Source organism: Erinaceus europaeus, chromosome 20 (assembly GCF_950295315.1).
Source record: "Erinaceus europaeus chromosome 20, mEriEur2.1, whole genome shotgun sequence".
Classification (NCBI taxonomy): domain Eukaryota; kingdom Metazoa; phylum Chordata; class Mammalia; order Eulipotyphla; family Erinaceidae; genus Erinaceus; species Erinaceus europaeus.
In genome coordinates this window covers 8,925,323-8,941,696 of record NC_080181.1, presented here as the reverse complement: position 1 = coordinate 8,941,696, position 16,374 = coordinate 8,925,323, and the positions used below count along the sequence as shown (strand labels likewise).

Genomic DNA, 16,374 nt, shown 5'->3' with positions numbered 1-16,374 from the left:
TAAAAAGGGAAAAAAAAAGTTCATAGTGCTGTTACAAAGACTCAGCAATAACCCTGGTGACAAAACAAACAAGCAACAGGGGCCGGGTGGTAGTGTGGCCGGTTAAGTACACAGACTTGCGCAAGGATCCTGGTTCGAGCCCCCGGCTCCCCACCTGTGGGGGTGGGGGGGTCACTTTACAAGCAGTGGAGCAGGTCTGCAGGTGTCTGTCTTTCTCTCCTCCTCTCTGTCTTCCCCCCCCCCCCCCCGTCTTGATTTCTCTCTGTCCTGTCCAACAATAACAGCAATAACAATAAGAACAAAGGCAACAAAATGGGGAAAATGGCCACCAGGAGTAGTGGATTTATAATGCAGGCACTGAGTCCCAGCAGTAACCCTGGAGGCAAAAGAAAAAGAAAAAGAAAAACAACAACAAAACAAAGGAAATAATAGCAGAAATTAGAAAATACTTAGAACAGAGTGCTAGTGAATCTAAACTTTTGAGAGGCAGCTTAAAATTAATGGACATCATTCAGTTTGAAGAGTTAGGGGAAAGATAAAAAAGAGAGCTGACTGCAGACTAAGGGATACTTAAGAACAAACAACATCTTTGTAAAATAGATTATAAGGTGAATTAGGGTTGTAAACAAAGTCTTTTCTTCTCTTTTTGTAGATAATTTGAGGGCAGTAACCAAGCCTAATATATTGTAATAGTCTCCACATCACCTCACAGAGGATCCTGAAAATTTTGGATACATTAAAAATGTTTGCAGGGGGTGGGGGAGATAGCATAATGGTTAAGCAAACAAACTCTTTTGCCTGAGACTCTGAGGTCCCAGGTTCAAACATCCTTACCACCATAAGTCAGAGCTGAGCAGTGCTCTGGTAAAAAAAAAAAAAGTTTGTACAAGGAAGAAAGATGGAAAGGTGGGAAAAAAAAGTGGCTCACCTGATAGAACATTCAAGTTACCATGTGCAAGAACTGGGTTTAAGACCCCAGTCCTGTGGTCCAGGAGGTGGTGCAGTGGATAAAGGATCGGACTCTCAAGCATGAGGTCCTCAGTTCAATCCCCGGTAGCACATGTACCAGAGTGATGCCTGGCTCTTTCTCCTCCTTTCTCATAAATAAACAAATAAATAAATACATAAATACATAAATAAAATCTTTTAAAAAAGAAAAGACCCCAGTCCTCACCTGCAGGGGGGAATCTTCACAGGTAGTAGAGTAGTGAAGATGTTATCTCTCACTCTTTCTGTATCTCACCTATCATAAGAAAAAAAAAAAAAAGGCTGCTGCATATTGCACCAAAGTAAAAGACTCTGGGATGGGTGGGTGGGGAGAATACAGGTCCATGAAGGATGATAGATGACATGGTGGGGGTTGTATTGTTAAATGGGACACTGGGGAATGTTATGCGTGTACAAACTATTGTATTTACTGTTGAATGTAAAACATTAATTCCCCAATAAATAAATAAATAAATTAAAAAAGGCTGCTGGGAATGGAATAGTTGTGCATCCACTGAGCTGCAATATTAATTTTGGTGGCAAAAAGTGTCTTTCATGTCTTGAATATCACTGGCTTCTAGAACTATGTTTGCACATACTTTGCATTCAACCAGTATGTGATTGATTTGCAGTATGTCTTTAAAGTAATGGTAGTAATGTGGATTCTTCAAAGTTGCCATTTAAGCACACAGCATTATTGATCCCCTCTGAGTAACAATAAATAATTTTGGTATTTTTGTTTTGGATACTTTGTGTACTTTTGGCAATTCAAATTGAAGAAAGGTTGATAGTCATCAAGATTTTTAGAATAGCTCTGAATATTATAATGATAGTAGATATATTTATAAGATGTTATAGAATGACATCTTATTAAAAACATTTAAAATAGTTTTAATTATTCACTTACTTAACATGAGAGAAAAAAGAGCATTACCTTAGCATATGTGGTGCTATTGAACAGACATCTTTTTAAAAATTTTTATTATCTTTATATTACAGAATTACATGTTGATAGGGGTTTGAATCCACACCATTCCCACCCCCAGAGTTCTGAATCTTCACTCTCCCCACTGCAATCCACCACAGCTTCCCTAAGGTTGTATACATGGGCCGACCATCATCTCTACAACTATTTGTTCACATTTATACGTAGTTGCCCTTCTTTTCCTGATTCAATCCTCTCTTTCCCTCATGACATCATAACTACCTCCATATGTCCCTCTCTTTTTCCTTCTTTCTCTCTGGGTGCTGATGGAGCTGGAGTGCAGAGACCTCTTATCTTCATCCTATCACTTCTCCCCCACTGGGAGTATGGATCAAGGTTGTTTATGGGGAGCAGAAGGTAGGAGTTCTGGCTTCTGTAGCTGCTTCTCCGCTGAGCATGGGTATTGACAGGTCGGTCCATATCCCCAGCCTTTGAACAGACATCTTGACATGAGCAATTCTCAGATTCTACCATTGACTGTTAAAAACTTTTTTTTTTTTTTGCCTCCAGTGTTATTGCTGGGGCTTGGTGCCTGCATTACAAATCCACTGCTCCTGGTGGCCACTGTTATTGGATAGGATAGAAAAAAATTGAGAGAGGAGGGGAAGACAGAGAGGAGGAGAGAAAGACAAGACATCTGCTGACTTGCTTCACCATTTGTGAAGCGACTCCCCCTGCAGGTGTGGAGCCAGGGGCTTGAACCAGGATCCTTGCACTTCACACTATGTGCGCTTAACCGGGTGCACTGCCGCCCTGGCACCCTGTTAAAAACTTTTAAAGTAAGTTATCTCCCCTCACCCTGTCCCCCACCCACCACCCCCACCATTGAAATACGGTTGACAAAATTGTAGAAGTTTGAAGTGTGCCATGTGATGATTTTTACATACGTATATATTATAGAATGAGGATTACATCAGGGATCGTTGGCACATCAGTTGTCTCACATAGTTTGTTGGTGTTTGTATGGAGGTCACTTCAGAGCTACACTCTCCCGCCAGTAGGTGGCGCAGTGATAGACTGCAGGATTTGCAAGTGTGAGTCTTGCTTTGAAGCTAGGCACCACAAATAGTTCTTTCTTCCTCCCTCCCTCAGTAAATCTAGATTTACAGTTCAGTATTGTTATAGCTACCCTGCTGTATGCTGGATCTCCCTGAACTTACTCATCTTATTAGTGAAGGCTTGTACTGATCAGCATCTTCCCATTTCCTACCCCTTTGAAACATCATACTACTCACTGTTCATTTTTACACACTTTTAGATTCTAAATATCACTGAGAACAAGTTATTTCATATACGTACATATATATGTTATTTATTTAATTGATGTTTCTTGCTAAAATGGCACCATATTATACAATTAGTTTGCAACTTGCCCTTTTTTATTATTAATGACTTAATAATGATTAACAAGATTGCAGGGTAAGAGGCATATAATTCCATACAATTCCCGCCACCAGAGTTCGTATACCATTCCCTCCATCCCCTTCTCTATTTTTTTTTTCTTTTTTTCTTTTTACCAGAGAACTGATCAGCTCTGGTTTATGTTGGTGCAGGGGATTGAACCTGAGACTTTGGAGCCTCAGGCATGAAAGTCTCTCTGCATAACCATTATGCTATCTACCCCTGCCCTCCTTCCCCGTTCTTTATCCATCTGAGAATATGGACCAAAATTCTTTATGGGGTACAGAAGGTGGGAGGTCTGACTTCTGTAATTGCTTTTCTACTGAACATGGACATTATTAGCAGGTTGATTTATACCCCCGGCCTGTTTCTGTCTTTCCTTAGTGGGATAGGGCTCTGGAGAGGTGAGGTTCCAGGACACATTGGTGAGGTTGTCTGCCCAGAGAAGTCAGGTTGGCATCTTGGTAGCATCTGCAACTTGGTGGGTGAAAAACATTAAGATACAAAGCAGAACAAATTGTTGAATAATCAGGATCTTAAAGGTAAGAATATAGCAGATGGAAGTAAGGGTCTTCCTCTAGGAAGAAACTAGTAAGTACAAAACAGATACTTCTATATAATAGAAACTATGCCACACATATATTTATTTATTTATTTATTATTTTCTTTATGTATTGGATAGAGATCGTCAGAAATTGAAAGGGAAGGGGGGAAATAGAGAAAGAGAGGGGCTGGGTGGTGGCATACCTGGTTGAGTGCACATGTTACAGTGCACAGGAGCCCAGGTTTGAGCCCCCAGTCCCTACCTGCAGGAGGAAAGCTTCACAAGTGGTGAACCAGAGCTGCAGGTGTCTCTGTTTTTCTCTTCTCTATATCCCCCTTCTCAATTTCTGGCTGTCTCTATCAAAAAATTAAAGATAATAAAACACTTAATAAAAAAGATAAAAATTTAAAAAGTAAAACGAGAGAAAGAGACACCTGCATCCCTGCTTCACCACTTATGAAGCTTTCCCCCTATAGATGGGGACTAGGGGCTTGAACCTGGGTCCTTGCACACTGTAGTATGTGCACCTAACCAGGTGCGTCATCATCGCCCCCCATATATTTATTTTTAAAAGTACATTGCCAGGGATGAAAGCCAGGGCTATTATGCCTGTGCCTTCTGTTGTTGAGCCACCTCTCTGGCCCAAGTTTTTTGCTTAATCTTTTTATGAGAGAGAGAAAGAGACACCGAGACACCAAAGCACCACACCACCATCTATGAAGTTCCATTTGTCTCTGCCCCTGTTGCTCTGCTGCACTAGGAACTGAGCCTAGGGCCTGGTCATAGAAGGCAGATGCTGTACCCACTGAGGGCCCCCCTCCCGTGGTTTTCTTTCTGTGTTCCTTAGCTCCTTTAAGGTTGTTTGTATTGGTGTGTATCCCACACTTATCTCCAGGTTCACATGGCCATATGTCTATAGTGAAAAAATAAAACCTGATTTAGATGACTTAATTTGAAAGGATTATTACCATGGAGAGTCTGTATGATGAGGAATGGGATGGAGCTGGCTGGAGTGGATAGTAGTTTGGTGTTTCAGGTGGTTGATAGGAACTAGTTGACCAATTATCATTTGTGAGGAAGATAGTGGGAATCCTGGCTTTATCCTAGTTAAAGGATGTTTCTGGGCTGGAGAAGGCAGAGTGGGAGGTCTCTTAGCTGCCTCTATTTTCTTTCTTTTTCTTTTTTACACTTTATTTATTTATTGACATGAGAGAGAACACTAAAGTATCACTCTAGCACATGTGATGCCAGGGACTGAACTTGGGACCTCATATTTCAAAGTCCAATGCTGCAACCACTGTGCCACCTCTCAGGGCACTAATCATTTTTTTCCAAGGAGCCAGGGTTCATGTAAAATTCAACATTGTTAGTGTATGAGGTCAAATGGGCCATTTGCTTAACAAGAACACAGTCATACTTAAGATACTTTCCTGCATTTTTGTTTTGTTTTGTTACTCAGCAATCACTAGAGCAAATCATTCCAAATTGGTACTGCTCTTTCCCCTGTTTTCTAATGTCCCTGTAAAGTTTCACGATGTGGTTGTTTTATAATACCCAGTCATCCCTCAGTGGGTGACCCTGTTCTTAGTTTCTAATTGTTTCCCATTTCATTTCAACAATGAAATCATTTCACTTAAACCTTTAAGACCTTTGAGGTTTATATACTTTATTTTCCAAAATGTTTAAGAATTGTCTCACCGAATGGCCAGTGTTTTTGGATTTATGCTTCTTTAGTTCCTTTTACCCAGGGAAGGAGGACTCAGGAGAAAAACTAGTCCTGGTACCTTTCCTTTTGTTTTCCAGATCACATGCTCCCTGGAAGCAGGGGTCTGTCAGAAATACCCAGTTCCTTCTGTCTGTCAGTGAGAGGCAGGAATTCCTGAAAAGAAAGGCAGGCAGGCAGGCAGGCCCCAGGATTTGAGAACCAGGGATTGGCATCTGCCCTCACCCACATGCACGGGAGGGGACACCACAAAGATATGCTTCCAGGATCCTCTTAGGATTGCCTCCATGTTTGGGAAGGAAAACAAAGACAGAACTATAGAGTCATTATTTCACTTGGATGGGACATTTCTTTTTAAAAAAAATTTATTAGTGATTTAATAATTATTAACAAAATTGTAAGATAACAGGGATACAATTCCACACAGTTCCCACCACCAGAGTTCTGTGTCACATCCCCTCTTGTATGTTGGAAGCTTCCCTATTCTTTATCTCTCTGGAGTATGGACAGAAATTCCTTATGGGGTGCAGACGGTGGGGTAAAGGAGGCTTCTGTAATTGCTTCTCTGCTGGACAGGAACATCTCTTACAGGTAGGGAGATCAGGAAAGGGACGACCAGTACTGTCCCTTAGCAAAGCTCAGACATTTGCTAATCTCATCTCTCTAGCTTGGAATGGGCTGGCAATCAGACAAATAACCTATCATCTCATTTGTTGTTTTTAACTAAGAAACTTCAGACTGAAATAAAGGTTCCAATAATAGTATAACAGAGATCAGCAAAGTGGAACCTATGAGCCAGTAAACTGTCCTCTGAGAAATGCTCCAGCTCCTACAAGTCTTCAGTCCAGATGATAAACGTTGTTACCAAGTAGTAGGTGTTAAAAATGCAATTATTTCTCACTTTTTTTTTTTCTTTAACTAGAGCACTACTCAGCCCTGTTTTATAGTGGTGGTGGTGGGTGGGGATTGAACCTGGGACTTTGGAGCCTCAGGCATGAGAGTCTCATTTCATAACCATTATGCTATCTACCCCCATCCAAGATGCAATTATTTCTGAGGGTGTGGGATGGACTTTAGGTTTTTCTAAGTGATCTTTAAAGTTCTAAAAGATCTATAAAGGGGTGCAGGAGATTGAAGTCCCAGACTCATTATTGTGAAGTGTAATCTCTCTCTCTCTCTCTCTTAACAGAGCCCTGATCAGCTCTGGTTTATGGTGGTGGTGGTGGGGATTGAACCAGGGACCTTGGAGCCTCAGGCATGAGAGTCTTTTTGCATAACCATTATGCTATCTACCCCCCACCCATATAAGCTTTCTTCATAGCTATCTTAATTTACTTTAATTTAACGAATGCGGATGCTATCTATGAGGAAGGAGGCAAATGAGGTGGGGTAGGTAGAGTGAGGTGACCAGTCATTATCCTGCTTTCTGAGGAATGTATCCTGGAGTTGTGAGCTCTGTACTGTTGTTGTTTGGCCCTCCTGTCCTTGGCTTCTTTCCTCACCAGAGAAAGGGTTGTAGCAGATGGCTTCTAGTCCACATAGCTGCTTCACAGAACTGGACCATCCTGTTCTGACTAGATGCTTTTGTAGAGGCTTGCTGGTTATACCTGCTAGGGCAGGGGAGGGGGCTCTTCATTCTAAGCATTTTCACAGTGTTTCTCCTTGGCTCAGTATCAGCTCACATTGGCTTCTTGTGACCAGTGTTGTACTTCCTGTTCCCTCTTAGGTACCTCTTACCTTCCTAACAACATCCAAAAGGATGTCTTAGATCATGTCTACTTCTTGTAAGGATCACGATTGGAACTGTGCCTCCTTGTTGTCTTCCTCATGCCTCAAGCAGCACTTGAAATGTTGAGTTAAATGTAGATTCTGTCAATCACCATATGTTGAAGTATTTTATTTTATTATTTTTTATTTTTAGAGATTTTTTAAAAAAAGATTTTCTTTATTTATTAATGAGAAAGATAGGTGAAGAGAGAAAGAACCAGACATCACTCTGGTACATGTGCTGCTGGGGATTGAACTTGGGACCTCATGCTTAAGAACCCAGTGCTTTATTCACTACACCACCTCCCAGACCACATATTTTTAGAGATTTTTTTAAAAAATACTTTATTGGAAATCGGGTGGTAGCGCAGCGGATTAAGTGCACATGGCCCAAAGCGCAAGGACCAGCATCAGGATCCTGGTTCGAGCCCCCACCTCCCCACCTGCAGGGAGTCGCTTCACAGGCGGTGAAGTAGGTCTATAGGAGTCTATCTTTCTCTCCCCCTCTCTGTCTTCCCTGTTCTCTCCATTTCTCTCTGTCCTATCCAACAATGATGACAACAATAAAACAAGGGCAACAAAAGAGAATAAATAAATATTTTTAAAATACTTTATTTATTAATGAGAAAGATAGGAGGAGAGAGAGAAAAAAAATCAGACTTCACTCTGGCACATGTGCTTCCAGGGATTGAATTCAGGACCTCATGCTTGAGAGTCCAATGCTTTATCCACTGTGCTACCTCCCAGACCACTGTTGATTTATTTTATACATTGGGCTACCATGATACAGGGTTTGTCTGTTCTTTTTCACTTTACACCATTTGTAACATTGGTATGACTGGGGCAGTAGTGCATTCAGAGTTCCTTGTGGGTCATGCACCCTTTTGGTTCTCTTAGTTTAGTGAGGACATGGGTCTCTGTTTAGTATAGTTCATTAGTACCAAAGTCAGTAACTCCTTGGAAGGACTGGAGTACCTTGGGTATAGTTCCAGTACAGGCAACTGAACCACTGGGAACTGAAAGTTTGTGGACTAAGTCTAGGGGCTGGAGCAGGGCAGTGCAACAGTGTAAGTCACACTTACCATCAAGACAGACTTGGGAAAAGAAGGTATCCTATAAGTGGGTCTGGTGAGCCCTGGTAAAGATGGCAGGCTATTGTTTTGTGGCCACATCAACTTTCATCTGACTAACATCAGCAACAAGCCTCTCAGAGTTAATATAGAGTCTCATTGGATTGTCCTGGGGTCAAGCAAGGAGTGGGTCCAAGGCCTTTAGATCTTCTGGACTAGACTGTGACTTCTGGGACTTCATCATAGAACAAAGTGCATAATTATCCTTAACTAGTCCTTTTTTTTTTTTTCCCTTTCTTTGCCTCCAGGGTTATCACTGGCATTAAGAATCCACTCCTCCTGGAGGCCCTTTTTTTTTTTTCCTTTTCCATTTTTTATTCGATAGGACAGAGAGAATTTGAGAGGGGAGGGTAGATAGAGAGGGGAGACAGACACCTGTAGACCTGCTTCACTGCTTGCGAAGTGACCCCCCTGCAGGTGGGGAGTGGGGGGCTCGAACTGGGATCCTTGTGTGGGTACTTGCTCATACTATGTGCGCTCAGCCTGGTACACTACCACCCGACCCCTTAACTATTTATTATTATTCCCTTTTTATCTTTTTTTTTTTTTTTTTGCATTTAGGGTTATTGCTGGGACTCAGTGCCTACAAGTCCACTCCTCCTGGAGGAATTTTTTCCTTTTGTTGCCCTTGTTGTTTATCTTTGTTGTTGGATATGATAGAAATGGAGAGAGGAGGGGAAGACAGGGGAAGAGAAAGACACTTGCAGACCTGCTTCATTGCCTATGAAGCTACCCTCCTGCAGGAGGGTAGTCAGGTGAGGAGTCAGGGCTCGAACCGGGATCCTTACACTGGTCCTTGCATTTCACATCATGTACACTTAACTCACTGCACCACTGCTCAGCTCTTTTTTTTTTTTTTTAACCGGAGCACCACTCAGCTCTGGTTTGTGGGGTGGTGCAGGGGATTGTACCTGACTTTGGAGCCTCTGGCTCCAGAGTCTCTTTGCATAACCATTATGTTATCTACCCCTGCCCTATTATTCCATTTTTAAAAGGACTTATTTATTTATTGGATAGAGACAGAGAGAAATCGGGGAGGGGTATAAGAGAGAGGAAGAGAGTAGTCCACTCAGTGGAGCACCTAGTTAAGTGCAAAGTACTAAGCACAAAAGCCCAAGCAGGTCTGCAGGTGTCTATCTGACTTTCCTCCCCTCTTAATTTCTCTCTGTCCTATCCAATAAAATAGAAAAAAATGGCTGCCAGGAGCAGTGGATTTGTAGTGCTGGAACTGATAACCCTGGAGGCAAAGACAGGAGAAAGAGAGGGAGAAGGAGAGAGAGAGGGAGAAGCCAACAGCACTGCTTTATTGCTTTCAAAGCTTCCCCCCTACAGATAGGAAAGACCGGGGACTTGAACCTTGGTCCTTTTGCATGGTAACAGGGGTGCTACCACCCCATCTCTTATTATTTTAAAAATCTATTTATTTATTGAATAGAGACAGCCAGAAATCAAGAGGTAAGGGGGTGATAGAGAGAGAGAGACACACACAGAGAGACACCTGCAGCCCTGGTTCACCACTCATAAAGCTTTTCCCCTGCAGGTGGGGACTGGGAGCTTGAACCAGCGTCCTTTTGCATTGTAACATGTGCGCTCAACCAGGCACGCCACCACCCAGCTCTTCTTTTAAAAAATATTATTAACGTAAAACCAGAACATGACTCTGGCATGTAGGATGCTAGGGACTGAATTTGGGGCCTTCTGCTTTCAAATTCTGCACCCTGCTCACTGGGTCACCTCCTGGGCCTCCCTTTATTATTTCTTGAGGGCAAGGTCTATAGGAATAGGGTGAGAGCATGAGTGCCCCAGTGCTGCCAAATTTAGTCCTTTATACTGACTGCAGCAAGTAGAGTACTGGTTGTGAAGTTTAACCCAGTCAGTCTTTCAAGCCCAGGCCACACAAAACAGCCCAGGGATCCTTTTTTTTTTTTTTTTCCATTACCTCACCATACTATGAATCCACCACTTCTGGCAGTCATTTTTCCTTTTTTTTTTTCTTTCCTTTTTCTTTCTATTTTATTGGATAGGACAGAAAGAAACTGAAAGAGGAGGGGGAGGTAGAAAAGGAAAAAGAAAAGACACCTGCAGCCCTGCTTTGCCTCTTGAGAAGATTTCACCTCTGCAGGTGGAGAGCAGGTTGTGCTTGGTGATACGTGCCCTTAACCGAGTGTGCCACCCAGTTTCATTTTTAAAAAATATTTACTTATTCCCTTTTGTTGCCCTTGTTTTATTGTTGTAGTTATTATTGTTGTCGTTGTTGGATAGGACAGAGAAATGGAGAGAGGAGGGGAAGACCGGGAGAGAAAGATAGACACCTGCAAACCTGCTTCCCCACTTGTGAAGTGATTCCCCTGAAGGTGGGGAGCCGGGGGGCTCGAACTGGGGTCCTTACACCATTCCTTGCACTTTGTGCCACCTGCGCTTAACCTGCTGTGCTACCGCCTGACTCCCCCAGTTTCATTCCTAAATGCTCCATTTAAGATAAAAGTCATTTCTTCATCAACAACAAATTTGGTCTCACTTCAAATGTGAAGCCCCGTTCCAGTCTCTCCTCAAGTCTTTTTGTGTATGTAGCCAGAAGATGCTTAGGAACTATCCAGGTCAAGGTTGGGAATTCAGAAGAAACAAAAAGCCCTCAGGACAGTTGTGTTCCTGCCCAGATTGTTACATATAAAAGGAGGGACACAAACAAACATAATGGATTTGCAACTAAGAAAACTTTGTGTCTAGACAAGAGAACAATGGGATGGTGTTGTAATAGTTCTAGCAGAACTGATTAAGCCATGAACGCTACAGAATCGAACTGTGACCCAGGAGGGGCTCTTCATTTTGGGACCCCTGTCCCTGACTTGAGGGGCGAAAAGTCCAACTCCATACATGAACTGAGTCAGAATCAGGCTTGCAGGAAAAAAAAATAAATCCACATCCCTAGGGGGTTGGGCAGTAACGCCTGGGTTAAGCGCACATGGCGCCAAGCGCAGAGACCTGCATAAGGATCCAGGTTCGAGCTCCTCACCTACAGAGGGGTCACATCACAAGCAGTGAAGCAGGTCTGCAGGTGTCTTTCTCTTCCCCTCGTTTCCCCTCCTTTTTCGATTTCTCTTTGTCCTGGCCAACAACAACATCAATGGCAACAAGGGGCAAGAACAAGGGCAAAAGAAAAAAAGGCCTCCCAGAGCAGTGTATTCGTGGTGCAGGCACAGAGCCCCATCGATAACCCTGGAGGCAAAAAAAAAAAAATCCACATTCCTGGGAGGAAGTGAACTCAACAGATCTTTCCTCTGCTGTCGCTGACCAGAGTCCAGTCACAGGGAGGTTTTGCTCAGTCAGAAGCCAAGCAAGCGGGTTCCTAAGCGGGCTGCACTACCTGGAGTCCCGCCTCCCCGGATGTATAGAAACAATCGTCTTTGGAGTCCCAGCTGCAGAGGAAGTTCGACCTAGTTTGCTCTGGGGCTCCATGCCTTGTTCCCAGGGGCTCCTGGGCCTCCCAGTCTCGCCTTGCCCAAGGCGGGTGGAGGCTCAGGCCCTCGCTCAGCTCCTCTGACAAGTTTCTGGTCTGGTGATTCCCCAGCCACAAGCCCTGAGGCATCGCGCCGTGTTGGGCCGGGCGGGCGGGCGGGGCTGACAGTTAATGATTGGCAGCCAGAGGCGGCAGGACCGGCGGTCTGGAGCTAGCGGGGCAGCCCGCCGCTGCATAAGCGCCACCCCTCATCTTTCAGGCGCTTCGGGGGTTTAGGGCGCGGGAGACCGCAGGGGTCCCCATGGAGGCTACCTCGTCGCCGGGCTGTGATGTGCCCCGGTCCCCGTCCCCGGGGCCGTCGACATCCCCCGCAGGCTCTTGGGCTGGGCTACTGCGCAGAGTGACGGCCAAGCTCTTCACCAGGTGAGTGGCGGGGCGCGCCGGGCACCTTTTGGGGCGCTGCGGGCCATGGGGAGTACGCGGTGCGCGCTTGGCTCGGGTCTTGGGGGGGTGCCTAGGGAGTGTGGGCACCGCCGGGGGCTAGAAGGGGGATCCGGGGTTCGGGGTTCGCTGGGGGCGGGGCCGGCTCGCACGTGGCTGGGACGAGCAGAGGGGCCTTGCGTCCCGGTGCTCTGCGCTCTAGCTGGGGTCTCCTGCTGCCTTTGTGCTTCTGCCCGGCTCCTCGGCAAGTCGGGGGAGTGGTTACAGGCGGCCGGGGGGCTGTGGGTGGGGGACCTTTTCCCTCCTGATACCCATAAATCAGCCTGTGGTGGTCCCGCGGCGGGTGGGAGACTAAGCCTCTAGGGGTGGGTGCAGCAGGGAGCCCAGTGCCGGGGGACAGGTCGGGGTGGGCAGGGCCTACAGTGGGCCCTGCCCTGCGCCTACATCTCATCTTTCCCGCCGAGCCTGTCAGACTGGGCGGGGACCCTCCTCCTGCCGCCGTGTGCAGGCTCGTCGCCTCCTTCCCGCTCGGCTGAGCCCAGCGACCCATTGGAGAGTCTGGGTCACGGAGTCTGGTTCAGAGCCGGTGGTGCACTGGGACTGGCTGCGCCTCCAGGGTGGGGATGGCTTCTCTGTGGTTGAGGAGGACTCGGCTGGAAACCCAGACAGTCCAGGCCCTGAACGCCAGAAGCCGGCATTTCCTGAGAGTTCTGTGTCAGAGCGCGTGCTTAGCCATATAGGTGGCGATGTCAACCGAATTCTTACCACTGATGCCTCTGCTAGGGGTGACTACTTGCAGCCAGAGAAGCAAAAGAAGCCAAGACAGGTCTGGACCAGGAGCTGCCCGCTGGGACTGCTGCCCAGAAGCCCAGCCTAAACTGATTTGATCCCCATCACCCTCCAGAAGGCCTTTGATTTTTTTTTTTTTTTTATCTTAAGATGAACAAAGTGAATTTCCTTTTAAAGATGGTGAAAATTATGCCCTGAAAAGCCAAACTACTTTCAAAAACAGATCAATAACAGGTGCCTTATACAAATAAGAATGGCTTTAAATAGATGGGTGTCCTGGCAGGGGAAAAGTTGGCTAAACATCATCATGTCTCATCCAGCTGTGCATGTTTTGGTACGTTTAACCCCAGACTCTCAGCAGGGAGTCATGGTGTGTAATTCTGGACTCAAATCTCATCTCATAGGCTGGCTGGTGACTGTAGGCAAGTCACTAACTTCTCTGGGCCTTCAGTGTTGTTAGAATAATCCCCCACCCCCATCTGCAGTTTCAGTTACAGGAGACCAACCTGGACTGTACACACAAGGAGATAAGTTGAGATGGAGTGGTTGGGAGAAATCACATGCAGTGGTAGAGCACAGAACTTGTAAGCATGTGCCCCCCCCCAGGTATGATCTTTGACATCACTTATGCCAGAATACTTAACTGCTCTGCTCTCTCTCATATATAAATCTTTTTCTTTTTTTAAAATATTTATTTATTTATGTATTTATTTACTTTTGTTGCCCTTGTTGTTTTATTGTTGTAGTTATTATTGATGTCGTCGTTGTTGGATAGGACAGAGAGAAATGGAGAGAGGAGGGGAAGACAGAGAGGGGGAGAGAAAGATAAGACACCTGCAGACGTGCTTCACTGCCCGTGAAGCGACTCCCCTGTAGGTGGGGAGCCGGGAGCTCGAACCCGGATCCTTAAACTGGTCCTTGCGTTTGGCGCCACGTGCGCTTAACCCTCTGAGCTACCGCCCAACTCCCATTTTTTCTTCTTAAGAGAAAAACATTCACATAACTCATATCTGTCTATAATTGCTTTATTTGATTATTAGTAATTGTTAGCAACTTATTGTTCCTAATTTATAAGCTTTATCATAGATGTGTGTGTATCATTCATTCCAGGCGGTTGGGGTAAATAGCATAATGGTTATGCAAAGACTTTTATGCCTGAGGTTCCAAAGTCCCAGGTTCAATCCCCTGCACCACCATAAACCAGAGCTGAGGAGGTGGGGTGGTAGTGCAGTGGGTTAAGCGCACGTGGTGCAAAGCGCAAGGACCTGCAGAAGAGTCCTGGTTCCAGCCCCCAGCTCCCCTGCAGGGGAGTTGCTCCACAACTGCAGGTGTCTATTTTTCTCTCCCCCTCTGTCTTCCCCTCCTCTCTCCATTTCTCTCTGCCCTATCCAACAACGAACAATATCAACAACAACAATAATAACCACAACAAGGCTACAACAACAAGGGCAACAAAAGGGAAAAAAATGGCCTCCAGGAGCAGAGGACTCATGATGCAGGCACTGAGCCCAGCAATAACCCTGGAGGCAAACAAAAACAAACAAACAAAAAACAGAGCTTAAAAAAAAAACAGAGCTGATCAGTGCTGAAGTAAAGAGAAAAAAGTCATTCCCAGAAATGGGGAGATAGTGCAGTTAGTGCACCGGACTCACATGCCTGAAGTTTAGATATCCCAGGTTCAGTCTCCAGCATCCCCATAAGCCAGATCTGAGCAGTGCTTTACTGTGTGTGTGTGTGTGTGTGTGTGTGTGTGTGTGTGTGTGTCAGAGAGAGAGAGAGAGAGAGATTTTCTCGTTAAAAAGAAACAAATCTGGGACTGGAAGGTGGTTGAGTGTACACATCACAGTACACAGGGAGCCAGATTCAAGCTCCTGGTTCCCACCTGCAGGGGGGAATTTCATGAATGATGAAGCAGTGCTGCAGGTGTCTCTCTTACTTTCTCTCTAAGATTTTATTTATTAATGAGAGAGGAAGAGGAGGAGAGAGAGAACAAACCAGACATCCCTGTGATACATGTGCTGCCAGGGACTGAACTCAGGACTTAAGGCTTGAGAGTCTAATGCTTTATCCACTTCACGACTGCCTGGACTACTCTCTCTTTTTTTTTAATGTAGTTTTTGTGTTTATTATTATTTTTAAGATTAATTTATTGCTGAGAAAGATAGGAGGAGAGAGACAAAGAACCAGACATCACTCTGGTACATGTGCTACCGGGGATTGAACTCAGGACCTCATGCTTGAGAGTCTGATGTTTTATCCACTAAGCCACCTCCCAGACCACTCTCTCTTTCACTCTCCATCTCTATTTTTCCCTCCCTCTCAACTTCTGTCTCTATCCAAAGTAAATCAGTAAACAAGCAAATATTAAAAAAAATACATTTATTTCCTTTTGTTGCCCTTGTTGTTTTATTGTTGTACTTGTTATTGATGTCATCGTTGTTGGATAGGACAGAGAGAATTGGAGAGAGGAGGGGAAGACAGAGGGGGCAGAGAAAGATAAGACACCTACAGACCTGCTTCACCTCCTGTAAAGCGATGCTCCTACAGGTGGGGAGCCGGGCACTTGAACCAGGATCCTTACTCCGGTCCTTGAGCTTTGCGCCGTGTGCCATTAACCCTCTGCGCTACTTTTCGACTCCCACAAATATTTTTTAAAAGGCAAATTTTCACATTCTGTAACTCTGGGATTTTTTAACTCATTCTCAAATTTGAGGGTAGCTCCATGAATCTCTGACTACAGCCTGGGCATGGGCACAGACAGAGATTGACCAGTGACTAGCTTGTGACCACACTACTCTTTTCTACTCTATTGCCAAAGAAGGTAAGGATGGTCTTTTTGGCAGCTGAACACTGAATGCAAGGAATAGTTTGAGGCCTAGGGCTGGTTCTGTTTTGAGTATGAGAGCCTATATTCTAGGCTCCTAATATAGCCTCATTAGCATACAGATGAACTTTTTAAAAAAATGTTTTTTAATATTTATTTATTTTCCCTTTTTGTTGCCCTTTTTTATTGTAGTTATTATTGTTGTTATTGATTCCATTGTTGTTGGATAGGACAGAGAGAAATCGAGAAAGGAGGGGAAGACAGAGGGAGAGAAAGACACCTGCAGACCTGCTTCACCCCTTATGAAGTGACTCCCCTGCAGGTGG

At 44.9% G+C, this 16,374-nt stretch overlaps 1 protein-coding gene across 6 annotated transcripts in view; it reads left to right on the top strand.

Moving 5' to 3' along the window:
* SLC35F2 (solute carrier family 35 member F2) overlaps positions 1-16,374 on the top strand; it is a 99,068-nt gene that overhangs the window by 20,842 nt on the left and 61,852 nt on the right. Inside the window, exon 1 of one of the 6 annotated variants that reach the window (XM_060179797.1) lies at positions 11,866-12,417. The exons of 4 other annotated variants lie outside the window; for them this stretch is intronic. In XM_060179797.1, the coding sequence (XP_060035780.1) occupies positions 12,296-12,417 (122 nt within the window). In that variant the 5' untranslated portion in view covers positions 11,866-12,295. Of the gene's footprint in view, positions 1-11,865; positions 12,418-16,374 lie in introns of those variants that run through there. One more of the 6 variants, XM_016187085.2, reaches the window with a different exon arrangement.